The sequence below is a fragment of the Haliaeetus albicilla genome, chromosome 20 (genome assembly GCF_947461875.1).
Source record: "Haliaeetus albicilla chromosome 20, bHalAlb1.1, whole genome shotgun sequence".
NCBI classification, from domain to species: Eukaryota; Metazoa; Chordata; class Aves; order Accipitriformes; family Accipitridae; genus Haliaeetus; species Haliaeetus albicilla.
The window spans coordinates 10,124,384-10,150,172 of record NC_091502.1 but is presented as its reverse complement, the minus strand read 5'-3'; the positions used below and the strand labels follow the sequence as shown (position 1 = coordinate 10,150,172).

General features: G+C 35.1%; 1 protein-coding gene across 2 annotated transcripts in view; it reads left to right on the top strand.

The window, feature by feature from the left end:
• ATM (ATM serine/threonine kinase) overlaps positions 1-25,789 on the top strand; it is a 79,672-nt gene that overhangs the window by 11,974 nt on the left and 41,909 nt on the right. For both annotated transcript variants that reach the window (XM_069808240.1, XM_069808241.1), the window contains 23 exons: positions 538-909; positions 1,479-1,673; positions 2,008-2,103; positions 3,132-3,357; positions 5,229-5,360; positions 6,116-6,241; positions 6,363-6,452; positions 7,451-7,622; positions 8,822-9,021; positions 9,540-9,622; positions 9,733-9,888; positions 10,347-10,422; positions 10,535-10,665; positions 12,008-12,128; positions 13,276-13,452; positions 14,230-14,399; positions 14,671-14,917; positions 15,496-15,614; positions 16,946-17,072; positions 18,278-18,477; positions 20,658-20,832; positions 22,809-22,973; positions 23,250-23,382. In XM_069808240.1, the coding sequence (XP_069664341.1) occupies positions 538-909; positions 1,479-1,673; positions 2,008-2,103; positions 3,132-3,357; positions 5,229-5,360; positions 6,116-6,241; positions 6,363-6,452; positions 7,451-7,622; positions 8,822-9,021; positions 9,540-9,622; positions 9,733-9,888; positions 10,347-10,422; positions 10,535-10,665; positions 12,008-12,128; positions 13,276-13,452; positions 14,230-14,399; positions 14,671-14,917; positions 15,496-15,614; positions 16,946-17,072; positions 18,278-18,477; positions 20,658-20,832; positions 22,809-22,973; positions 23,250-23,382 (3,689 nt within the window). The remainder of the gene's footprint in view (positions 1-537; positions 910-1,478; positions 1,674-2,007; positions 2,104-3,131; positions 3,358-5,228; positions 5,361-6,115; positions 6,242-6,362; positions 6,453-7,450; positions 7,623-8,821; positions 9,022-9,539; positions 9,623-9,732; positions 9,889-10,346; positions 10,423-10,534; positions 10,666-12,007; positions 12,129-13,275; positions 13,453-14,229; positions 14,400-14,670; positions 14,918-15,495; positions 15,615-16,945; positions 17,073-18,277; positions 18,478-20,657; positions 20,833-22,808; positions 22,974-23,249; positions 23,383-25,789) is intronic.

Genomic DNA, 25,789 nt, shown 5'->3' with positions numbered 1-25,789 from the left:
ACATGCCATTCTGTGTGGAGGTGGCAATCTCTAAGAAATACTGAGTGCTGTAATTTACTAATTTGAGTAGAGTTGCAACTATTACTATGAGCAAAACCCTTCCAATTTACCATCCCTAGCTTAACATTTTATTCATTTGATAAATTTTATTTTTCTTATCTGCAGAGAGGATGTTGTAATGTTTCCTGTTTATGGAATTTCATCCTTGAGGTCACTCCCCAGGTCAGAGTGTATAACAGGCTAGTCTGGAAGGAGAAAAATAATGGTTTTGCCTGAAATCTTCTTCCCTTGTGGTCAGAAATCAGTGAACTCAGCTTGTAAGAAATTATTAGTGATAGTGAGGCTAGATGAGCAGACTTTACAAATAAATACAATAGAAATACTGAATCTTTAACCTTTGATAGTAAACAAATTAGTTCAATACTGGAAAGTATAAATGTGAAATGGCAGTCGGAGAACGCTTTGTTTGTTCAGTTACTTTTGAAGACACAAATTTATGTATATTTCATATTAATTGCTTTATTTTGTGTTTTCAAGGTTACAGATTACAGCTCAATTGATATCGAAGTATCCCATGAGTCTTCCTAACAGTGAGCTACCTCCCTTACTCAATGTACTTCACCAGTTACTGCCTCAGCAGCGCCGAGGAGAAAGGACCCCATATGTGCTGAAGTGTCTTACGGAGGTAGCTTTGTGTCAAACCCAGAAAACTGATTTGAAAAGCACCCACAAATTGGAGCTCCAGAGAATCTGGGCAAAGATTTGGTCTCTTACCATTCGTAGCATAAGTTTCCAGCAAATTGAAGTGGAGAGCTTTGGGCTACTTGGAGCTATGATTCAAGGAAACCTTGTTGTAACAGATAAAGAACTCTGGAAGATATTTTCAGGACCTGCATGCAAGCCTTCAAGGTAAAATGGGAAGCAAGGATAATATTTTGTGACTGATTCACATTGCTCGTTACTGTGCAACCAAAGCCACTGTATTGTTCAAAATAATATTATTGTTGTTGTGGCTGTATTTCTAGTTAAGAATTGCTTACGTTTTGCATTTTAAGCATTTGAAACGAGCATAAATACATATGTAAGTCTGAAAGCAGAGGCAGAAGAGGAGAGGCAAGCATCGTCAGATTTAAAATTGACTAAAAATATTAAATGGACTAAAAATTTAAAAACTGGCTGAAAGAGATGTTGATTTTTTGAAGTTAAAAAGTATGTTTTCTTCTAAATATATTTTGATTCTGAAATGAGTATGCTGGAACAGTCTTTAAAATAGACAGGAAATGTCTGTAATAGCCAAAATGTGGCTTTTGAAAATGCAAAGATTCTAACAAAGAAGTTTTCCAGTATGCGTGCTTGTTAACTTGCTTATGTACTTGATGCTCCCTGAGCATGCAGAAATACTGACTTTGCTTTAGAGTGCTGATCAACAAATACCATATTGTTTCTCACAAATGTCCTGTGTTCCATTTTTGTTACAGTTCTGCTGTATGTTGTTTATCATTAGTGATGTCTGCCTATTCAGTGCCAGAAAATTTGGACATAGGAATGGAACAGAGTAATTGTGAAAGAAATATGGATTCTGTGTTAAAGGAGGCAATAATGAAGTGGGTACTGTCCTGCTATTTGGAGGAAGAAATGGAAGAATGTGCAGAGTTGCCTCCTGTGCTCTGCAGGTAAAGTCTTGGTGCCATAATTTTATATGTAAGCTCAGCCTATAACACAGAAAATTGCCCAGGGAAAAGTAGATTTGCAGGATTGTGTTATGTTAAAGCTTTGGTAGAGTTTATAGGGTTTTTAAGCCTACTGTAGAATGTCATTCTGGGGACATAATTTAGTTGTCTGTCTATAGCATAGCAGATACATGAACTATGTGTTAGAAATTGTAAGTGAAGACTTAAACTACTTTGAAGATACATTGTTAATCTGGTTAATGTTTAGGCGTGCTTCAGGAATCTGAAGAGCTTGTCTGATTGCAAGAAAATACAAAACAATTTTCTTTTTTTACAGTGATTTTCCTCATCTTATATTACAAAAAATTCTTGTGAGCCTTACAATGAAGAACAGTAGAGCTGCCATGATTTTTTTCCAAAATGATGTTAAATGGTATGTTTTTAAATCAATCATTACAGATACTTAAGCTTCTTATATTTTTCATTTTAGCAAGCAGAGATAACGAAATGCATAATTCCTCAAGCTCTTTGGCATCTTTCTGTACGACATCTTTCAGACGCCATAAAAATAATAGTGCTTTTGCAATTTGCTAACATGCTGTGAGCAGACATTAAAATAGTCTCTTGCTGACAGAGTCAAAGCTTCAGGTACTGAACAAAACACCTTATAAGGAATATGTGTAACATCTCTCTTCAGCAATACATCTAAGTATTTGGCTCTTTATCCGTAAGTACATTAGGTATTTTTAATTCATTACAATTACAGTTTTCAAGTAACTTGTAACTTTGTATGAATATATATTAATGCTTTTTAACATTACCTTCCATTCTAGAGTAAGCATATATCTTAAGAGTTTTCTTGTAGATAGATGCTAAGTAGAAAGTTGGCTAGATGCTTGCTGTACATATGTCCCCATGCCACTCCACCTATATTTGTGGCCCCAGCCACACATTACTTGAGTCTGTTGGAGTCACTCTATGAATGCTGTTGCATCTTTCACTGATGGATATGTTCAAGCTCTTGGACTGTATCTAGGTTCCTGTTAGTGAAACTAAAATGTGTATAACTTGTTCTGGTGGAAAATAAGACTTTCTTACTAGAAGTTAAAAATACTAGTTTCAGGGGTTTTGTGAATTTCTGCTCCACTTGTGTAAAGTAGGTTGAGGTCATCCATCTTAACACAAAACAGATGCTGCTTTATGAACTATAGTAGATCATATGATCTGTGTGCAGGCTTTGTTTTTCCTTGCAGTTTCTTCAGACAGAACTAAAGTGGTAGTATCCATTCCACAATGAAGTCACATCAGAAATTAAAGATCAACCAGAGTTTGGAAGCACAAAAAGATAAAATATTTTAATTTGCTTTTGTTTATTCTTGTATTTAAATAATAGTTTCAACGACTTCTATATATATGGTCGTATACTGGCTGATAAAGTAAAAATGATGTCTCTTCTTCAAGTGTGCAACACTTGCAAGGGAGAGAAGATGACGATTTTTCTGACGTTGAAGAGCTGTATCTGCAGACAACATTTGATGAAATGGATATTTTCACTAACTTTGCAGTAAATGTTGCAGAGAAAAATGTGACTGGTTCAAGACTTGCCATCAATCAAAATCTTAGGGAAACACTGGAGCACTGTCTCTTAGCAATGTCAGAAAAGCTTTTAAGCAGCTATGCTCCTAAGGTAAGTTAGAAATTACTGTTACATCCTTGTATTTGTGCTCTCAAACAATATATTTTCAAGGCAATGTATATAGATTTTCATTCCTTTGCTGGAAAAAATGAACCACAAGCATTTTAAAAACTATATCCAATAATATGAAATAGAGAAGTCTGTATTTTTTACATCATTGGCAAAATATCCATAGTTTTCATAAGTGTGTGGGAATACGTAGAGGCTGCATAGAAGTGGAAGTGTGTGCTAAGTTGCCACATAAACCATGGTTACCCTGCTTTTTGTGATGTTGGTTTCAGCTTCTGTGCCCCTGTAATGCTTTAAGCTCTTGCCAGTTTTCAGCCAAGATAGCTGGAGACATAGAGGTCTCAAACAGATTTTGTAAGAAGAGGCAGCTGTGTAAAAGGGTAATTGTAAAGAAAGCTGCAAATACAGGCTATATTAATGAGCACAGCCACTGCTCAAGGGAACTGATTATATCCCTCTACTCGGTGCTTTTAGATGGTATCTGAAATACTGCTTCCAGTTTTGGGCTTCCCCATACAAGACAGACATTTAGTGCATTCAGTGGAGGCTACTGAGGTGGTGTGGGTTCCAGCACTTGACCTGTGAGGAGACACAGGGGAAACTGGGCTTGTTCAGCCTGGAGCAGAGATGTCTTTGGGGAGACCTACAGACTTTGGGGCAGCCTGCCAGTGCCTATAAGATTGTCTAGAAGACAGAACCATGCTCTTCACAGTGGTGTATTGCAAGAAGATGAGAGGCAGCAGGCAGAGTCAAGAGAAGTTCACACTGGATACAAGAATAATTTTATCTACGTGAGGACAGTCAGTCAGTGGCATAGGTTGCCCTGCCTGAGAGGTTGTGCAGTCTTCATCCTTGGAGGGTTTCGAGCCCTGACTGGATCAAGCCTTGAGTAACCTGGTCTGACCTCAGAAATGACCCAGCTGTGAGCAGGAGGTTGGACCAGAGACCTGCTGAGCTCCCTTCCAGCCTGAACTATCCCGTGAATCTATTTGTATCTTCCACTTGTTGAAACACCGCAGAATCTCTCCTTTGGAGAAAAATCTTGACTTGTGGAGGAAGAGCCACCACATAATGATAAAGTTTGTGAAAACAAAAGCAGCAGGCTTTTTAAACTTCCAGTTCTTTTGACAGGCTAGCTTTGGTTTTAATATAGCAGTGTGCCTTCCTTGTCCCTGGTTTTGCATCTGTAACAATGGCATGTATGCATAAGTTTTCCCATCTTTTTTTATAGATACTTGCTTTTCAAAAATGTGATAGCAATCGGTTTTGGTCTCCCTTCCTGAGAAAGTAAGACAAAAAATTATTTGTCTGGTCTTTCTCCTCCTTTGATCCAAATAATTTAGACAGGTAAAAAGGGATCTCTGAAATGCTCCTGCAGTAAGCTTGCATGCATTTACAACCATCTATGTCATTTGTTTGTTGACACAGTAGCTGCTAAGAAGTGACTTACAAATTTACTAAGATCAGAAGAGACAGCAGTAGGAATGTGATATAATTCCTGACTAGCTCATACTGTCTCTTGTCCTGGCAGGAGGTAAAATAGATAAACAGAGCATGTGGGAAGAGCTGGAAGTATTGCTATGATAGAATCTAAACAAGAGTGATAATTTAAAGTATTGTGAAGGAAGGAAGTGTAAGGGCCATGGGACATAAAGAGAATATTATAACGTGGAGAGCCAAAAGGACTTGTTAGGGAGCTGAGGCAACTGCAATGCAAAACACTAGGATGCAAATCTTCATTGATTTTGGTGAAATCTGTATATAAAAATGTTTAAAAAAGACTAAAGAATTCTGTATTTTGGTGAAAAGTTTAATGATAAACCACTGGTGTTTATACTGTGTATTTCATTTAGTTTAAGGTTGTCGCTGCAGAACACTTTGTCCGATGCATCAGTCTCTTGATTGGTGTTCTTGGTTGCTATTGCTACACTGGTATATTTAAAGAAGAGGATGCCTTTAAATCAGAGTTGTTTCAGAATGCTAGGGTAAGCGGCAATGTGTTTGGGAGCTATTAAAAATTAAATAAACCATTAAATAGAAAATATTTTTTTAAATTCTATTCATATTGACACATTTACAAAGTATGAATATTTCCACTGGTTTCTGCTTTAAAAAAGGCAGTTGAGAGAGGTTTAAATATGTTACTGCTGCTGAAAGAGAGGAGTCACTGAAATTCTGTCAGTACACTAAAGCATCAGTTTTGCAGTGGAGAGTATTCTAAATTTTGATACATTTCTGAGTCACCCCTTTTAAAAAAATAAAATAATCATGGACACGTGGACAAAGGACTACTTAGAGGATAAGAAGTCCTTTCTTTTGTAGGTCTTTTATTCAGGAATTTGTTACGATCATTTGATGGTTCAAACTGGTATGATGATAGCTACTATTATTAATATTACTACTACTACTCCTGTCTGAGGTGGTTTCTTGCTTAAATATGGAAACCCAAAACTTAAACATTATGGAGAGAGACTGTATTTTTCATTTGTGATGAAAATAACAATGTTTCAGGCAGGTGTAGGCCATCTTTTTGTCACTTCTGGAGCACAGTGAGTGAAACAAAAATTAAAAAAAAAAAAAGTCCAGACTCATTGATGCACACAATAAATATCAAAGCTGTATATTTATGAATGACTATGAATGAGAATCATGTCCTTTTGTCTGTGTGTGTGCACTGTGTATATGCCAATGTATAAAGGAATTTAACTGAGGTATTTTAATTGTGTTGTATTTTTACTAGTCTCTCATTCATTATGCCGGAGAAAGCATTTCTCAGTCTAAAAACAAGCTAAATGAAGATGCCCAGATCAGTTCACTGAGGACTTTGATAATACAGTGTACAAAATGTTTATGCAATTGTACCAAGGTAAAGTTTATAAAGGAATTTATATTTCTTTATTCATTAATGAGGTCACAAAGTTGAATATCATGCATATGGTACCTGAAAAAAATAAAATAACCTGTCTGTACATCTTGCTTTCTTACAGAACAGTGCTAATAAGATGCTGTCTAATATATTCCTGCGTTTGTTAACATCAAAATTTATGAATGATCTTGTAGATATTTGTAAAAATCTGGTAAGTACGTTCTGTCCATTTCTAAATGCAGTGCTCTTCTATGAGAGGATTGTTTTTACAGTATAATAATTTGGAGGCAAACCAAATGAGATACTTATTACTGAAAAATTCCTAACTGGAAACACTTCTGTCTAACATTTGAACACAGCTGTAGGGGAAAAACGAGAGCAGATGGATAACATTTGATCAAAGTTAGCATGCCAGCTCACATTAAAAAAACAAAGTATGTTATTTTTGGAAATTTGTTAATATGGTATTAGAGTAAAAGTATATGCAGATTTTATGCCACAGAAAGAATTTCTGTAACGCATGACATTTAACTTCAGTGCACTTTTAAAAGTTTTAAAAGCTTCTTTTTATTTTGTAGTTTGATGGACTTATGCCTTAAAACACTTTAAAGGTGTTTTTTATATGGGTATTAAATCTTCTAACTGTAAATGACTCGCTGAGAAAAGTTATAGGGTGGCACATCACTGTGTTTAGCACAAGTCTTAAAACTTCTCTTTTTGGCACGTTGTCGTGTAGTCAGGTCTAGGTAGATAAAATCCTTTGTTTTTTCAGGTGAGGAGAAGCTGAGAGTATTACCTTCTGTTAACTTGTCATCTGATAGGGAAAGCAGTAATTAGTGTGGCCTCAAAAAGGTCATATGCCTTCCTTTCATTTCTCTGTAATTATGAAGTACAGTGAGAAGTTTGTAAGTCTTGTAGAGAGCATTATTTTTCAAATACTAACAATGTCCTTGGCACCATCTAAAACGCAGAGACTAGTATCTGTCTTAAGAAGCTTGTATCCTAAAGAGAATAGTTCAAATCAAACAATTCATGTGTGTAGAAGACAAGTTTATCACAAAGGATTCAATTCATCAATTCATCGTAGCCCTTATTGTCTTCACCTGTTCTAGTTCACTGGGAAACTGTAGTGTCTTGCCTTGTGTTATGTTTGTGGTGTTTCTCCTGTCCTTAAAAGCCAGTTTTAAAATGATGTGGTGTTTTTGTTAGATGACATTTACTGGAAAAGCAAGTGAACTGGGAGAAGTGGATCTAATGGGAAATGATCCTGAAGAGAGTGTAATGGAAGTAGATAACCAAGTATCTGATGATCTATTTGATGATCATTCAGTGACTGACATCAGTGACTCAAATGAATCTGGTGAGATGCAAAATGTAACAGGTAAGTCTTCTCCGTGTCCAAAACTATTTGCAAAAGCTTGTTTTTACAGATTGCTCTTTGCTTGAAAGACAGTGAGATACAAAACTGTGCTGCTTTATTGAAGAAGTTGAAGCGAGTAGTGGTTGAACTAGGTACCTTCTAAACAATAATAATTCTTTTGTACCTCATTAGGTTTTAAAGATGTTAATGAAGTGTTCTAGCTCCTTTGGAAAGGAGAAGTTTATTTTTTATTTTATAAATATTAAATGCAAGCAGAGAAGCTAGCTAACTTGCTTGAAGTCAGGCAGAAGTTTTGGCAAAGAAGGGGCTAGAAAGTGTGTCTGTAGGATACCTGTCTCTGTCATTAGACTGTGCTTAATTTTCTTAAAAGTAGTTCTATTTAACTTTACTCATTTTTGTGATCAGTAATTCTTGACAAGGTCAGCTTTCTTACATCTCTGGACCTGCAGAGGGACAGGAGCATGAATCTGTCTGTTTATGCCTATAGGAGCTACAAGTATTGATGTTGTCTTCTGTTTTAAATTCTTTCTTAAAATGGTGTGTATCTTAGTTTTTAATCAGAACTATGTCTTCTGTTTATTATTGAATGGAAAGGAAATCAAGGTGTTATATTAATGCCACAAACAGCAGCTGCTCTGTTTTCCCCATCATGTTGAATAAGTGTCTTTAAAAGTATCTTCTCCAACCATCCAATAAATAATTCTAATAAATAAAGTTTGCAGTTGCAGAAAGTTACAAGAGTTCTAAATGTGACCGGAAAATGGTATTTGTAACTATTTCATTTAGGTTATAATTGAAATTTCAATGAGGATATTAATATAGTAGTAGTTGCCATCATTTCAATTTTGGGGAAGCTTTGAATCCGTAGTTTAAAATACATCCTAAGTTATAGTTAACAACACAAAAGAACACAGCTGCAGATGGTTCTGCTGAGTTCATTGTAACCTTGATGGAGGAATCAGCCTTATGTATGGGCACATAAAATTAAAAGCCTCTGTTTTAGAGAGGGCCTTTGTAGAAGTGGGAAACAGACTCAAAAGGCTGCTACTGATGCAGTAACTGTTCAACAACAAATAAACATAAAGGTTGCTAATACTCTATTCTGCGAACTTTTAATTAGTTTTGTAAAGACCTAAAATATTATCAACTTTTTTATTGTCCTTGTAGAAGCATTTCTTACATGAAAACCTTATTTGCAGGTGCTTTGAGCCCATTAGCTGAAGAACAGTTGACAAAGCAGGATTTACTTCTCCTTGAAATTCTGAGGTTCTTATGTATTTGTGTAACTACAGTCCAAGTTCAGATGGTGAGCTTCCGAGCCTCTGATATACGGAGACAGCTGTTAATGCTTACTGATGGCAGTGTCTTTGATAGTGCTAAGCCATTGCATCTGCACATGGTGAGTGTGAGATTTTTTTGCAGCAGACCCACCCCTGTATTTGTACTGGTTTGTATATTCTTGTCAATTGTATATTCTTGTCTTTCTCTTGTCATCAGTCCCCTGAGAAGACATTAAAATGGCTACTTTTAGCGTTTTGAAGTGTGCTATGGTCAGGGAAAGAGCAGTTAGAATTTGTAAGCCAGAAAATAAAGACTTGAGAAGTATAAACATCTTGCCTTTATCATTAATTATTTGTTAAATATCTAGAAATGCTGTCTGTAGTAGAATAGGATCTGTGGTTTAGTTTACAAAGGAAATATTTTTGACTGCCAAAACTAAAAATTTCATGAGCCGTGTTGCTGTGTGACAGTCTTTGCATGAAGAGATGGTCAGAGTCTAGCATATAAGAGCTGACAATAGGTATCCTTGCTGCTGATTTCATGTAAGAGTTACTGAAAATGTTTTATAGTTTTTGTCTACTTATTTTCTTAAGCGTTATTTTCCTTTTTTTTTTTTTTTTTTTTTTTATTCCCCAGTACTTGGTCCTTTTGAAGGAGCTCCCTATTGAAGAACACTTCTTGCCTGAAGACGATGTTCTTATGCTTCTTAGGCCTCTTTCGTAAGAGAGAAACTATTCAGCATGTATTAGAGCTATTTTAGTTGAACAGCTAGAGGATTTGGGGGCTGCTTAGTGTTTCAAGATTTTTTTTTTCTTTCTTCCTGTCGCAGTGCTGTGTGTTCTATGTACCGTCGAGATCAAGAAGTTTGCAAAGTAATTCTAAATAACTTGCTTCCTATAGCAGTAGGGTTGGCCCAGTCCAGCGCACATACTGAAGAGACAGGGGATGCCCAAGGACAATTTTCGACAGTTGTTGGAGCCTTTTGGTACGATTTATCTATTTAATGCAGAAGTCTATTGGACATAAAATTTTTAACTTTGCTATCAGTGTGAAGACTGTAGTGCCATTTTGTGTCTTGCTCTTGGTATCTTATGATATCTTTATACAGCATTTAACTTTCTAGATTTTCTGTGTCATGTTATATTTGTATCAAAGAATTGTATCATCGTTAATATAGTATTAGAACAACAAATGCTACACTGTTATATATTAACAAAGACTGATTATACTCTGAATTGCATCAGTAAATGTAACAAGTAATAACTTCAGCAACCAAAAATGAATATTGTTTACAATTGTAGATTATCAATAAAACGTCAAATCCTCCGAAACATGCCTGTTGAGTACAAAAGAATGAACTGTAAGCAGCAGAAACTAACTTGTTAGACTTTTTCTCAAAATTGTTGGCCACTTTTTCGTTTATTCAGTTCTTCCTTGTTTTAGGCATTTAGCTCAAGGAGGGAAATGCACAGCACCAGTAAGAGTGGCCCTTTTAAACTGCATGAAAGCCCTGCTTGAGGTAATCCCAGATTTTCTGACATTCATTAGCATGTTGATCTTTTGTGTACATCAGTGTATATTCCATTGTAGGTCTTCTGTATATTTTAAACCACAATATTAATTTTCTTCAGGCTGATCCTCATTGCAAGTGGGTGATCCTTAATGTGGTAAATGAAGATCTACCTGTGAGTGGTGCTTTCCCACATTTTCTTGCAGATAGTCACCATCAAGTTCGCATTCTTGCTGCAAAGTCAATTACCAGGTGATAATGTTGATCTTTTTTCTGTTTATAAGAATAACACTTAATTTCACTTAATGGGGTGTTACTTCTGCTGCTATATAGCTGCTCTTTTCAGTACTTCTGGGGCTTTAATCTTGATGGAATATAAAAGCCTACTGAGTTACTTTGGTTAAGGTTTTCAAACTTTGTCTACGTTTCAATTATTCTGTGATGTGAGAGATATATGTATATAGAGAGATAAACTATATATATGATAGCAGATTTTGCACTAAATTTATTATGCAAAACTTGAATAGGAAATAGTTGTTTATCCTCTAGAAATAGATTAGGTACACTGTGTAGCATAAAAACTTTTTCAAAGGATCTTGTGTTTTGAATACTGTATATAGTTCTTTTGCCATACATCAAAAACGATGTAATAGAACTGGAATAGTAGGAGAGGGGGGATATTCAGAAGTATGAAACACTTTATGCACAGCTATTGGTTGCATAAACTGGAGCCCTTCAGCACAAAAAGAGTTGAATTGCAGGAGGTATAGCATAACTCTACAAAATATGGAGAGGAACAAAGAGAAGATTGGCAGTCTTTTCCAGTTTGAAGACTAGGAGACATCAAGTGAAGCTAACAGGTTCAAGATTCTAAGAAAATATGGTTTACTTCTTTGTATAATATTCAGTTACCCGAAGTGTTATCCTACTACTTTGAACTGTCTGGATGTTTGCAAGGGTTCAAAAAGCAACAAATTCACGGAAGAGGAAATCATTGAAGGATAGTAAATACGGTCACCACTTCTAACTGCCTAGGTCACTAGTGGTCAAATGTTATATTCAAAGAATTATTATGCATATAAGGCAAGCATATGGTGCTGTTTCTTAGGTATCTGCTAATAGTTACTTAGAAGTGGCTAGAGAAACATTTGGTCAGATCCACTGTGGTGTTCTTATTACAAAGAGCAAAGTGGGTTGGGCCTTTATCTACAAAAAATAAATTCTTTGAGAAACTTTTTACATATACATATATACATACATTTACATATGCATCTCTTCAGTAAATATATTCTCAAAGTACTTCATGACATGAAATGTTCTATTATGATGGACAACTGAAGTTTGGCTTCCTGCATTGGCAGAGATTGGAAAACTTTTGTATGTTTTCAGGCTATTCTCCACCATTCCATCCCAACAGATTTTCTTAGTGTTATTGATAATGTTTGAGGGAGAGAAAAGAAAGACCGCTGTACAAGAAAGTTAAGAAGAAAATAATGATATTCAGAAAATCAGAATGTTATTATTTGATACACACAATATGCAGTCATTCTGTAGACTAAATGTTATGCTAATAATTATTGTTCTTTTTTTGAAGTTTGTTTCAAGATGTGAAACACAAAGATTCTTCTGGAATGTCAAAACCTCTTCCCTTGAAGCTCCAGCAAAAGGCTTTTGAGAATGCATATCTCAGAGTTCAGGAAGGAATGAGAAATCTGGTACCAACATCTAGTTATTAGTTTTGCCTAGTTTTCATCTTAGGAATAAGACGACTTTTAAAATGATCGTGTTTAGTTTTCTGAGAACATTAATTTTTCTGGGCTTCTGATAATCTGAGGTGGTGAAATGAGGTTGTAGTCAGGAAATTCCTTACACATCTAGTCGGTCACTGTTTTGCCCACAGTAGAAGTTTGTAGATTTTTTCACTGTATGTTCCAGACTGCTCTTCTGTATCATACTATTTGTTGTTGCGGGTTTCAGTACTGTAACACTTAAGAATCAAAGAAAAATGGAGCCTTGATATTGTAGACAATATATAAATAGTGAGTAAAAGGCAATGTAAGTTCAAATTATGTGTATACATAGTATAAAAACAGATTTGTAAATTTCAGAGATCATGTTTCCAGTGGTATTAGAGCAGTAGTTTTCACAAAACCAAAATTTGCTTAAAAAATTAAACTATTTGGAAGAAACTTCAAGTGAAGGAAAAGTTTTACTTCAGTGTAGTGACTGGAAATGCAATGGTGTATATTACTGTGGAATTTCTTTAACTGTTAATGTTTCTGTTAGTGTCTTTCACTTCTCCTTCCTTGCTACCATGCTAAGTCATCTATATAATTTTCCATTGTTTTTTCTGTCATGCTATCATCTATATGCATGTCATCTCTCTGTGGTGTTTTCTCTCTGTTCCCTTTGCCTGATGTCTTGTAACTTGAGCTCGCTGCTGAGCCCTCATCTCTCTGTCATCTCATTTCATCCCTCTGTAGTGTTGCCTCCAGCTCTTTCCTAGAGTTCCTAGGCAGTTCTTTCCTATATGCATCAGGGAGGAGCAAAAAGGAGACTTGTCTCATCAATGCCTCTATCATTTCCCTGTTAAGTGTGTCACCTTTGTTTAAACTTTCGATACTATAACATGACCTGGAGTGTATGAGGTATTGGCATGTGTGCTGGCATGCTGGAGGCAGTAACTTCTCATTGAGGAGTGGAGCAGACAGCTGGGAGAAGTAATTTTTAAGCAACCAAAGCAAGATTTTCAGCAGTATTTATGTCAGTGCTCTTAATTTTAAAATATTTGTGCTCATTTATTAATTAGGAGATTGCTTTAACATAATATTTGTACGAGTTCTTCATTATTTCTTATTGAAGGTCAGGGGTGATGCTGGTCCTGAAGATCTTTTGGACAAACAGTGTAATGGAAAAGCGGTTTTGCTGATGCTTATAACCATGGTTCTGTGCTGCAGTCCAGTCTGTGAAAAGCAAGCGTTGTTTGCTATTTGCCAGTCTGTGAAAGAGAATGGATTAGAACCTCACCTTGTCAAAAAGGCAAGTATAAAATTCCATTTTATATTTAGATTATAAATTAAGGTTAGGTTAAAATTGGAACAATACAAAATGCATTTGTCAGTATTGAAAGTTGTTAAATTTTGTAAAAGCGCGACTAATGTGGGACATAAATGTCTGAATGAATTTGTAATTATATTTAATGACCTACATAGAAATAATGACATCATAAAAGACAATTCTAATGGTAAATCTTGTGTGTTAAAAGCACAGATCTGAAATACAAATAGATTTTTATACATTGAAGATTGCAGATCTCATTTTAGAAAATCTTTCTACCCAGTGGAAGTAAAGTGAGTTTTGCAATGTGGAAAATATGTAAAATAAATGCAAAGTATTGGAAGATGGTATGTGTCTGGTGGACTTCAATTCTGAAGTTCACAAGGGTATACTGAAATAATTGCTGTTTATACTGCAGCCTTTCATGTCAGTCATTTTTTTTAGTGTGCATGTTCTCTCCTTTTTATCCTTTCTTTCTATTTGTTGCCTCTTGTTTTTACACACAGTCTCTACCCTGCAAAATGTGTACTGTCTGTCCTTTTACTGCCTCATAGAGGGCAGTTGTAGTTCCTTGATTGCACTCTTTTTAGATATGGCAATACAAATAATAAAAAAATTGCTTATGCTAAATAGGAGCTGACTTATAAAAATATTCATTAAAAGTCTGGGGGGGGATGACACATGGAGGTGTAGTACTGTCAGTTTGCCATAGTATCATGTACTCTGCATGCTATTTCTTCAATCTTATTTCATGCATAGGTTTTGAAAAAAGTATCTGCCATATTTGGCTATAAAAGTATAGAAGACTTCATGACATCACATTTAGACTATTTGGTGATGGAGTGGCTGAAAATAAATGACAGTGGATATAGCCTGTCTGCTTTTCCTTATGTTCTTCTGAACTATACTAGCCTTGAGGAATTCTACAGGTAAGTTTGCTATATGAAAGCAGTTTACTTAAATTTATTTACAGTTATGACACAGTGTTTCAAATTTCTAACATATTGAGAGCTTTTAAAATGTATTCCAAGTACCGTGTTAATTACATTTATGCTGGTAAGATTTTTTTGTATAGCTGTAGCTAAACAATAAATACAAGTTTGGTTATACAATAGAGGAATGATATTTGCTATATTATACTTGAAATTTTTTTAAAAATCCAATTCAAGGACATTCTGGAAATGTATTTACTACGTGTAGGTCTTGTTATAAAGTTCTGGTTCCACACCTGGTGATTAGAAGTCAATTTGAAGATGTGAAGTTACTTGCTGACAAGATTGAAAAAGACTGGAGACAGGTTCTAGCAGACTGTTTTCCAAAGATACTTGTGAATATCCTTCCGTATTTTGCCTATCAAAGCCATGGAAAGAATGAAGTAGCAGAGCAAAGAGATAAGGCTTCTGAAGTCTTCGACATGCTTAAGGATGAAAAGTGCTTAGGAAAACAGGTATCTATTTTTAAATGTGTAAATTGAGTTCTCTGTCATTTAACAGACCTGAAAGGAACTTTTATATATTCTGTAAAAATGTAAATAGTTCAAGTTTATAGATACAAAATTGTTATTTTAATAAAGCCAAACTAGCCGAATTTTTATCCCAAGATTTTTAAGTAGCTATTCAGAATGTAATAAATTTTTTTTTTTACCATTCATTACACGACCTTGAGTTTCCCCGTCATACATCTGTTTAAGTAAGTCATGTTTTCCTCTTAAAATATTTTGTTAATGCTTTATGAGGAGCCGTCTTCTCCAGAGGCAGACTCTATATTCAGAACTAGTAGTAAAATTAAACTTTTTTTTTTTTTTTTTTCCAGATACTGTAGGGAAGTAAATTGTTCTACCTGTGACTGCCATAGATAAGACTTAACCAGGCTTAATTTCTGAATGAATTGTATGTCGTGAATAATTGAACAAATAGAGAATCCAAACAGGAAAAAATGGGTGTTCTCAGAAGGAAAAAGAAATGTTAAATTATTTTAGCTAAAGTATTTTTTTTCCTTATTAAAACACTATTTATCTTCTTCTAGCAAATTGACAATTTATCTCATAATAACTTATCAGAGATTGTGGTTGAACTGTTGATGACCTTACATGAACCACCTGATACCACAGTAGAAGAAGGACCTCATCTAAGTAAATATATAAGGTACATGTTTGTAGATTTTCTAAATGCTGAGTGTGTTTGTATAACGTTGTGAATTAAAACGTGACCTTCAGGCATAAGAAGAGGTGGCCTTGAAGTTGAGAATTAAAGAATTTTGTTGTCATTAGCAATGATGTATCATAGGCATGCTTTCTCACATAGTTATTCCCCAATATCAGTAAGGAGAACCTCTATAATACTTCAGTTAATGGAAAGAATGAATGGGTGGGCAAGAGAATGCCATTGTATGTTGCTGAGCTGGAGTATGGCAATGCGAGTTTAGACTAGTTCAAATTTGGATGGGCTGCCCTCTCTGTAAAATTAGTTGGGTTTTAATGTCTAAATTAAAGTGATTCTTTTACAGGTCTTTAAATATTTAGAAGTCACTGAGAAGTGAAGTGAACCGTTTCTTAACAATTCTTGTAGTGGCAGCTCTTGCCTTTGGTAAGGAGGTTGCTTAAGCAATGCCAAATAAACAGATTCCTTATTAATAGGAATATTCTAATACCGTAAATTTATTCACTTTTATGAGCTTTTCACTCTTTGTTGTTGTCCTAAAAATATCATTATTTACATAATTATATCTAGAAATAATTTTCCAGATTTTGTGTTTAGATACAAACTATTTTGAAAAACATTACGCTTTCTGAAGTTATTGAAGAAGATATTTTTGTTGTAGAAATATAAAGTTGAAAGGAAAAAAAAGCATTTCTGTGAAAATCTGCCAAAAGTTAAATGGCTGAGGATTTCAGAACTTTTATTTATAAAGAAGTTTGTTTCAGTAAGTTTATTAACAGACTGTGGTGTCTGCTTGTAACCAAAGTTTTTCTTTCTAAGAAGGGAATTGTAAGAATAAGAGTGATGAAACTTAGATTTTGCTGTTTTGTTAATATCATGATGCATTTCTTTTCTTTTTGAGGTCCAAGAAAAGTTGAGTACCCTTTTTTTATAATGGGGAGATTCATGATTACTTTTTTCTCAACCAAATTGTTCCCATAGTTACAAAATGCGGAAGTTTTATCCATGACTTGCAGTTAGATTTTCCTACGAAGTACCAGAGATGAGAAAAATGCATGGATTTTTAGCAATATGATCTTACAAAAAATAGTAGAAGAATGTTAAGAAAGTACAACTTAGAAAGCTGCCATAGAGAGACAACAGGCAGCTAAAAATAAGATGTATGTCACTCTGCTGGATGCTTTTGGTGCTTCTTACTTACTGAAAGCAGAAAAGATTTCCTAGGATTTACGTGTTTATTCAGTGAGACTTACTTTATTTAATACATGGGTTTGATTTGGGGAAGAAAAAAAAAATCTCTTTTTTTATTCATTTAGGGAACTAGATCCTGCTCCTAATCCTCCTCATTTTCCATCTTACGTGATTAAGGCAGCCTTGGACTATATTAGCAACTGTCACAAAAGCAAATTAAGAAGTCTTGTAGCAGTTCTTTCTAAAAGCCCTGTAAGTATGTAATGATGATTTTCTTTTTCTGTAGAATATAAAATTTCTTTTATGGGTACATTTTGGTTTAATTAGACATTTTCATCATGTATATGTGAGGGAAAAATACAATCTTAGAAACCTTTCTGTTCTTTTGTTTGCCTTCTGAAATGGAAGAAGTCCTAAGTTCAGGGACATGGTAACCTTACAAAAATTACATTTGAACTATCACATGCATTATATAATACATATAAAATAATGCATAAATAGAGAGAATTATTTTAAAGGTTGAGGAAATCTGTGTGTACTAGACACAATTTAGATGCAATCTATTTCTTTGGCATGTGTCTGAAGAACTTTCTAGAATAATTACATTCGGACAATTTTATCTAAATACTATCTACAATTAAGACACTAAAGTTTGCTTCCCTTACTGACAGTGTGAAATTTTATAGTCTGTGATGTTTTTAGACATTTGATTTTCAGTTGTTAAAGGCAAATACGAAGGCATATAAAATTATCCAGCCTTTGCAATAAATCATAAACATTTTACTGTCTTGTAACATCATTCCTTAGATCTGTATCTTTTCAAATTGTATGCTGTTTTATTGCATATGTTGTCAACAATTTACTTTGCCTATCCATAAACAGTCTAAAAATAGGAAAAAAATTTTTCTGGACCATGTTTGTCTAAATCTTTTGAGTATAAAAGTTAATATTGCCAGACAGTGGAAAAAATTCTTTAAAATGTAACACAACCTGCCTAATACTTTAAGATAGTTACTTCTTTTTTAAGTTTACAGTTTTAACAGTTACAATCTGTATTTATATATTCTATGAAATAATGCATTTTTGTATGTATGAATATTGTTTGAAGAATATAGATTGAAGTACTACTTGATGTTTTAATGGCTTTTATTTGATGTTTCTTCTGTTGGTGAAAACTGCCATAACTGTTTGGTTTTCTGAAAAATTTGCATAACGTTTCTCATGTGGGGAAAAAGAAAAGAGAAAATTAGGAGGTATGGGGCTTAGAGTCCTGCTTGGAGAGTTGGTTTCTATGTAGGTCTTTTGTTTGTTTAAAGCAATAAAAATAATAAAGCCTTTTTGTCCATGTTCTTTAAAAAAAAATCTCTATTGCTTAAGTTTTTTTCTTGATATAAAGTATATCTGTATTGGTATTATGAATTTTTTTTTTTTTTTACTCATAGTTTATTCATTTTTAGGATTCATTTCAGAAAATCCTTCTAGCCCTTTGTAATCATGCATCAGATACAAACAACATTTACAAGAAACACAGAGTTCTTATAATTTATCACTTGTTTGTTAGTCTGTTACTTAAAGAGATAAAAGATGGTTTAGGAGGAGCATGGGCTTTTGTCCTCCGAGATGTAATTTACACCCTGATTCACCACATCAACAGCAGGTAAATATGGTAATTATATCTTGTTCTTACTGTCTGTGCTCCCTTGTTCTTGTAACCTCACATTTCAGTATTGCTAGTAGATGTTAATTCATTTGTAGAAATAATTGAAATTTGCTGAAAGAAAAAATTCAACTGCCTTTCTTTGATACTTTTGGAATTTAAATTTAGAACTCTTAGTAAAATGTGGAATGTTTTGTGCTATCCTTGTATTTAAATGTTTGCTATACTGCAGAATTTTGTATCTGTAATAGGTTATCAAACTGTAGAAACGAGAAGTGTTGGGAGATTTTGATGACAGAAAGGGTGTTTGGGAATTTAAAGTATATGGGAGAAAAATTCAAATTGTGGTGTTAAGTGCAAAGGAGGCACATGTCAAATAAAGTGCACTTCTTAATAAAGAGTATTTACATTCTCACCAATAAGGAGCTAACAAAATGAGTGAGAATTGGTACATGTTATCTTAGTTTGTCTTCAGATTGAGAAAACTGGTACTTCATTAGGCTTACGATTTAAATAGAGATTCTTATCTTTCACAAGGACTAGAGATACTTTCTTACTTGAGGTTTAGCTTTGGATTTCCAAGATAATTATTCACCTAAATGTCATTGAGTTTAAGTGCAAGTTGATTTCTTTGCTTGTTGGAAGCATTTCATACCCTGAAATACTGAAGAGAGGTGGATTTTATGGTAAATGCCATTATCATGAGACTTATTATCGCGATCAGCACTGATCATTCCTCTATGAATGCTGAATGAAGCTGCAATAGGACCACTGTGTCCAATGTGGGACCGCTCCACCCAGCACATCAGAGATAACGACAAACTGGGATGGGTTGAGTGGAGGACCCCCAACGGGATAAGTGGAGTTGCTCTAATTTCTGTTCTTCAGTTTCTGGAGGGAAAGATACCTTGTAGAGAAAGTAGAGCCAGATTTTTCCTAGAAGTGCACAGCGATGGGACAAGAGGTAGCACCCATCAAGTTGCAATATGGAAGGTTCTGGTTGGACCTAAGGGAAAAGATTTTCACAGTGCGAATAGTCAACTACTGGAGCAGGTTGCTCAGAGGGGCTGTTGATTCTCCATCCAAGGAATAATGTGTCAGAATTCAGCTCAATAAAACTCTGAGAACCTCATCTGACTTTGAAGCTGACTGCTTCAGGCAGGAAGCTGGACTAGATAATCCCCAGGTGTCCTTTCTAACCTAAATTTTTTTTCTTTTTTTAAACTGTCCTGATTTCAGCTGGGGTTAATTGTCTTCCTAGTAGCTGGTATAGGGTTAAGTTTTGAGTTCAGTATAAGAATGTTGATAACACTGATGTTTTCAGTTGTTGCTAAGTAATGTTTAGTCTAAAGTCAAGGATTTTTCAGCTTCTCATGCCCAGCCAGCAGGAAAGCTGGAGGGGCGCAAGAAGCTGGCACAGGACACAGCCAGGGCAGCTGACCCAAAGTGGCCAACGGGGTATTCCATACCATCCGATGTCACATCTAGTATATAAACTGGGGGGAGTCAGGGGCGGAGGGATTGCCGCTCGGGGACTAACTGGGCATTGATCGGCGGGTGGTGAGCAATTGCCCTGCACATCATTTGTATATTCCAATCCTTTTATTATTACTGTTGTCATTTTATTAGTGTTATCATTATCATTATTAGTGTCGTCTTTTCTGTTCTATTAAACCGTTCTTATCACAACCCACGAGTTTTACTTCTTTTCCTGATTTTCTCCCCCATCCCACTGGGTGGGGGGGAAGTGAATGAGCGGCTGCGTGGTGCTTAGTTGCTGGCTGGGGTTAAACCACAACATAAATTAATGGTTATGTGAGAGAGAGGAGAGTTCAGAGAGCATGTTTTCCACTTTTTTCCCCGTTTCTCTCAACATTGTTGTGGCAAGTAATAGTCTAAAAGCCTTTTTGGGTTGATTTGTGGTTTTCTTCCTTTTTGGAATATATTTTTCTTCAAAGTGATCTGTCAAATTTTGTGTGTGTTAGTTCTCCTCTGTGTCCTGAGCTAAATCCTTAGAGCTGATTGAGTTGATAAATTTTAAAGATTAGAATCAGTTCCTCCTATAAAGTTTATTTATATTTCCCCTTTTTTCCTATTCTTCCCTGTTGTATAATAGGTTAATACTTGAGACAATGACAATTTGTATTTCTTTAATTTCACTTTTTTATTTCCTGTGACAGACCTGTTATTATCAGAGAAATATCCATGCGCAGCTTTTCACTCTGTTGTGATCTTCTTCATCATGTTTGCCACACAGCGGTTACGTGTTGTAATGATGCTCTAGAGAGCCACCTTCCTGTTATTGTAGGAACCCTAATACCTCTTGCCATGGACCAGCCTGAGATTCAGGAACAGGTAGTTTTGAGTTGCTGCTTATTCCTTATCTGTTAGCTTTTTAGTTAATGTTCACTGTCATGAAAGCTATATCTATACTCATGTTCAATTTTAATTCCTTTTTTCTATGCTTTGTAGATTTATATAAAAAATCTTACTTGGGATGTAATACTATACCTTTAATTTGTTAAATAAAAGTGTGTTTACTTTTGGTACTTCTATTTTGACAAATATTGTGTTCCGTATTTAATTTCCACAGCCTTAAACAGTGATGGAGATGTATTTGTATCATAATTGCTGAGATGACTGTATCACTTTCTAATTGTCTATTTACTTAGTCTATAAAAAGTCAGATTTCTTATAGAGCTTTAATGCTGTTGTAATGTCTTTTATGTCTGCTTTGAATATGTGCACCTTTTTGCCCCAAATCTGAAAGAGGTTTAAAACCTTCAGGGTAAGTTTCAGAAAAATTGTTACCTTAGTTGAGTAAAGACACCCAATCAGTGGTACCACTAAGGAAAAGATAGAGAAAACGTAGGCATTGCTAAGCTACTGGTGATGGCAGTCTAATGACTACAAGCATATCTAGTAGCCAAGCAGTTACCTACAAAGCTCTGTGGATGATTTCACAGGAAGTATGATGAAAACCTTTGGCAGGGGAAGGTGCTAGAGGTCAAAGAGAAAATACATGCAAAGAACAGATTTTAGTAGTTCAGCTAGTTATTTAACAAATTATCATTAAAAATAAATGTAGCACATAGGCTTTAAAAGGGAAATGAAGCAATTTCTGTTGTGTGATAAGCCTTGTTTTCCTTCTGGTGATGTTTGTATATGCATTCTGGAGGGGGTGGAATTTATTAGATTCAGAGACTTATAATTAGTAGCTAAAGGTGAGAAGAGTACACCTGTTGCACTTCAGTCCTTATGGTTGCCTGCTAGCTTAATCTGATCCCATGGCACCATATGCACCGTTGTGGTTGCAGTGTAGCCCTACATCGTCCTTCTCCTTGTGATTCCAGTTCAGCTGGAGAGCTGTACTAATTGAGCTGAAAATAAGCTGGCAATCTTTTTCCCAGCTTAATGATCATGATCGGATTTAGAATATGTCTGTGCAAACAGTTGTACATGCACACTGCAAAGGCAACATGTCAGGGCATCCCTGGGCAGAAACAAAGTGGGCAGGGCAGAAATTTCTCTGAATTGGAACTGATATCAAATATGAAACCTTCTCATATCATATTCCTTTAGGGAAGTCCTTCCTCTAGTGATCACTTCTCAGTTTCTTCTCTTTTTTCTTCTAGCACTGAATGGAGGTTAGTTAATAATTTTCAGAGAAATAAAAGTCTCCAAATAAAAACCTCATCATTTAGATTGTAGACTCCTCAAAGCTGCCTGGATTGACTATCCAGTTGCATTGATTTGTAAGTAAAGCATAAAAGCAGCGTTTTTTGCAAAGGAAGTATGGTACCCTTTTAGCAAGCATTTATTCAAGTGGTAGATCTGTTATAAAACAAATTCTACCAGAGTTCAGTGATTTGGGCAGTAAACTATGGTATTTAGGCATTTGTCCAGATTTCAAGTTACCGGCACTTTAGTTAGTAAGAATAATAAAATCCTAATAACATCAGAAGGACTGCTTGGGTGCAGTGTGTTGCTAAATCATTGCCAATATTGTAATGATTCCTTTGTCCAGTATTTGAAATCAGCTTCACCAAAAGACAGGATAAAACTGCAGGCTGTGATAATAAAAGTTTTGATGTCCGTTTGGGAGGGTGAGTAGCAAAAATGCCTCACCATTTTAGAATATATCTGTGATTTCCCCAAGCCTCTAAACATTTTATAATTTTTAACAGTGTAAATAAATTATCTTACCTTTTTTAATAGAATTCTCAGTTTAAAGGAACTTGGAGAAATACAAACTTCATAACCTGAATAAGATATATGGCTCAAAAATGTTTCTCCGTCTTACTTGTTTTTCATTTACTTTTCATTTTCAGGTCCTAGGCTTGTTGAAGTATCTGGTGATAGATAATAAGGATAATGAAAATCTGTACCAAGCAATCAAATGCTTAGATCCTTTTCCTGAACATCCTGCTTTTAAAGATTTGCGAGCAACTCAACAGAAAATAAAATACAGTAAAGGACCATATTCTGTTTTGGAGGTAATTACATTTTAAAATATATCTTGTGGCATAGTGTTTTTTTGTAATGCAACCTTTCAAAAGAAATACAATTTACTAGCTATAGGTATAGTTGAGAAATTAAATTAGACATGTGGATTCTTTTTATTACCAGTTTCAGACACTGAGATATTTGTAAATGTCCATTCTTATTTTGCATCTATTAATATCCACATTGTGGACTACTGAGAGCCACTTCTTTATTTGAAGCCTTTATTAGTATGCTGTATGTGATTAACACAAAATGTTGTTTTGCAGGAAATTAATCACTTTCTCTCAGTTGGTGTTTGTGGTTCACTGCCCTTAACACGACTTGAAGGACTGTATTATTTACGCAAACAATTGGAACAATATAAAGATCAGATGAAGGATCTCCTGAAAAATTTCCAGGGTACTGACATCTGATTATGTATTTTATTTCTTTTGTATTTGGTTTTAGGTGTGTAGTGATGTAACCCTATTCTAATTTGACATTTAATGTTTTATTTTGTGTCTTTGTTTTTGTATGTTTAACAATGTAACCTTATTATAATTTCATGTGCAGAGTAGAATGGCACTTATGCCATATTATTATGCCCCTCCCTTCCAGTACCTAAAGTGGGCCTACAAGAAAGCCAGAGAGGGACTTTTTACAGGGGTATGTAGTTTATAGGACAAGGGGTAATGGCTTGAAACTGAAAGAGGGTAGATTTAGATTAAATGTAAGGAATAAATTCGTTACTGTGAGGGTGGTGAGACACTGGTACACATTGCCCAGAGAAGTTGTGCATGCCCCATCCCTGACAGTGTTCAAGGCCAGGTTGGATGGGGCTTTGAGCAACCTGGTCTAGTGGAAGGTGTCCCTGCCCATGGTAGGGGGCCTGGAACTAGATGATCTTTAAGGTCCTTTCCAACCCAAACCGTTCTATGATTATTTGTGCAAAGTCGGAGGCATCTTTAGCGGAATGTATTATAAATATTGTATGACGTGTTATATGGCAGAGAGGATAAAATGCCCTTCCAGCTTTTGGCATGAGGCCCTTATGATTGTGAATGACCAGGATAGTGTATAATATGAGTATATTGCTTTATGGCTGCTTAATGAGTCTTCTTATATATGAATCTCCCTACTCTTTAAAAGTCGTGAAGCTAGATTTTATTAAAGGTATAGCATGTTAGAAAGCAAAGCTTACAGAACTTTTAAAATTATAGGATTTATTTTAGTTGAACTTTGCCCCATTACAGCATTCTGTTTCAGCCCTCAGTCCAGACCCAGTTCCTTTCTATTTTGGTTTTCAGAAGCTTGTGCCAGACCATTTCACTTTTGTCCTCTACATCAGGTCTTCATCAGCTTGTGTGCATGGCAGGAAGATAAAAAGAGCTGATGTAATTCATTGTAAATAAGTGCAAAGTAAAATTCAGGAAGAATAGTAGTCTGTCATAAGGCCATGGTGTAAGCGCATTATGTCCCCACATCTTGAATATCATTTACAATTTTAGTCTTGAAATTCTGCTTGAAAAGAGAGTTAGTAAAAGGGCAATAAGCTTGTGTGGAGCAACTTCCATCAGAGGAGAGCCTTGTGAGCTTGGAAAAGAGATTGAATAGGAATACAGAGAGGTGTATGAACTGGTGAATGGTATGGCGAAGCTGAGTAGGGAGCACTTATCACTTCTATCACAGTACAAGAATGGATTAAATTATCTGGCAGTAGTTATACAATAGAAAACATATTTTTTTCAAACAAAATATATACAGCATGGAACTTACTGCCACTTCTTGTGGAGATCGGAAGCATAACGGACCTTAAAAGGAGTTTGACATATCTCGTAGAGGTTATTAGGTATGAAGACCTGCTCAGAAATCCCCAATCTGCTGACTGGCAAAACCTAAAAAGAAATACTTACTCTTGCTGTGTTGGAGGCAGGCTAGCAGGCTTGATGGGCCTGTTGCCATGATTTTGCCTTATACTAAAAGTCTATTAAGCACTTAAAAATAACTATTATTATTTTAGGTATTAAAAAGAAGTAAAAAAACCCAGTTATTGATAAAGGCTATAAAACTGTATGCTGAAAGATAACATTTAAGAAATAACTACTGCAGTTTAGCCACGTATGTATTCATTTTTGTAAAAAACGTCGACAAGCATAAAGCCCAATTCCAGGTTTTCACTTCAATCAACAGGGCAGCAGGATTTTTTTTTAAAGAAAATAGTGCTTTTGGTTTTTTCACATTGGCAAATCATCATATTTTTTCCTAGACCTTGATCCTGGAAACAGCAAAACCATTTTGTTTGGAATGTTTATTTAAAAAAAAAAAGACCTCTGGCAGGCAGCAAACATGTAAGGAAATATCCATCTTGAGAGTTTATAATTTGGCAAAGTTAATTAGGCAATGGAAAGCTAGTCAAATTCTGTGAAATTCCTGGCAGAAAGCTTTATTTTGGGATATTTCTTTGATTCAGATTTAGAACAGAATGATGATACTAGCTTAAGTGCTGTCAGTGGAGTCACATATTATGACTTCACTGTTTCAAATAACATTCTTACACTAACTTACACTAGTATTTCATGTATTTAATTATCATTTCTACATCAAAACCCTGAAAATAATAGCATTTTTGTATTCTAGTTTTGGGGATTCTTTGGCATAGTCAAATGCATAGAAATTTTTTCAAGACCTGATGAATAAGAAAAATTAATAATTCTTTTACGTACTGTTTAATACCAGCTTGCTTCAACATTAATAATGCATGTTGACACTTGCAGATAAAAGATACTAAAGCAGTGTTTTCTTCTAATATGTTCACATTACAAATACA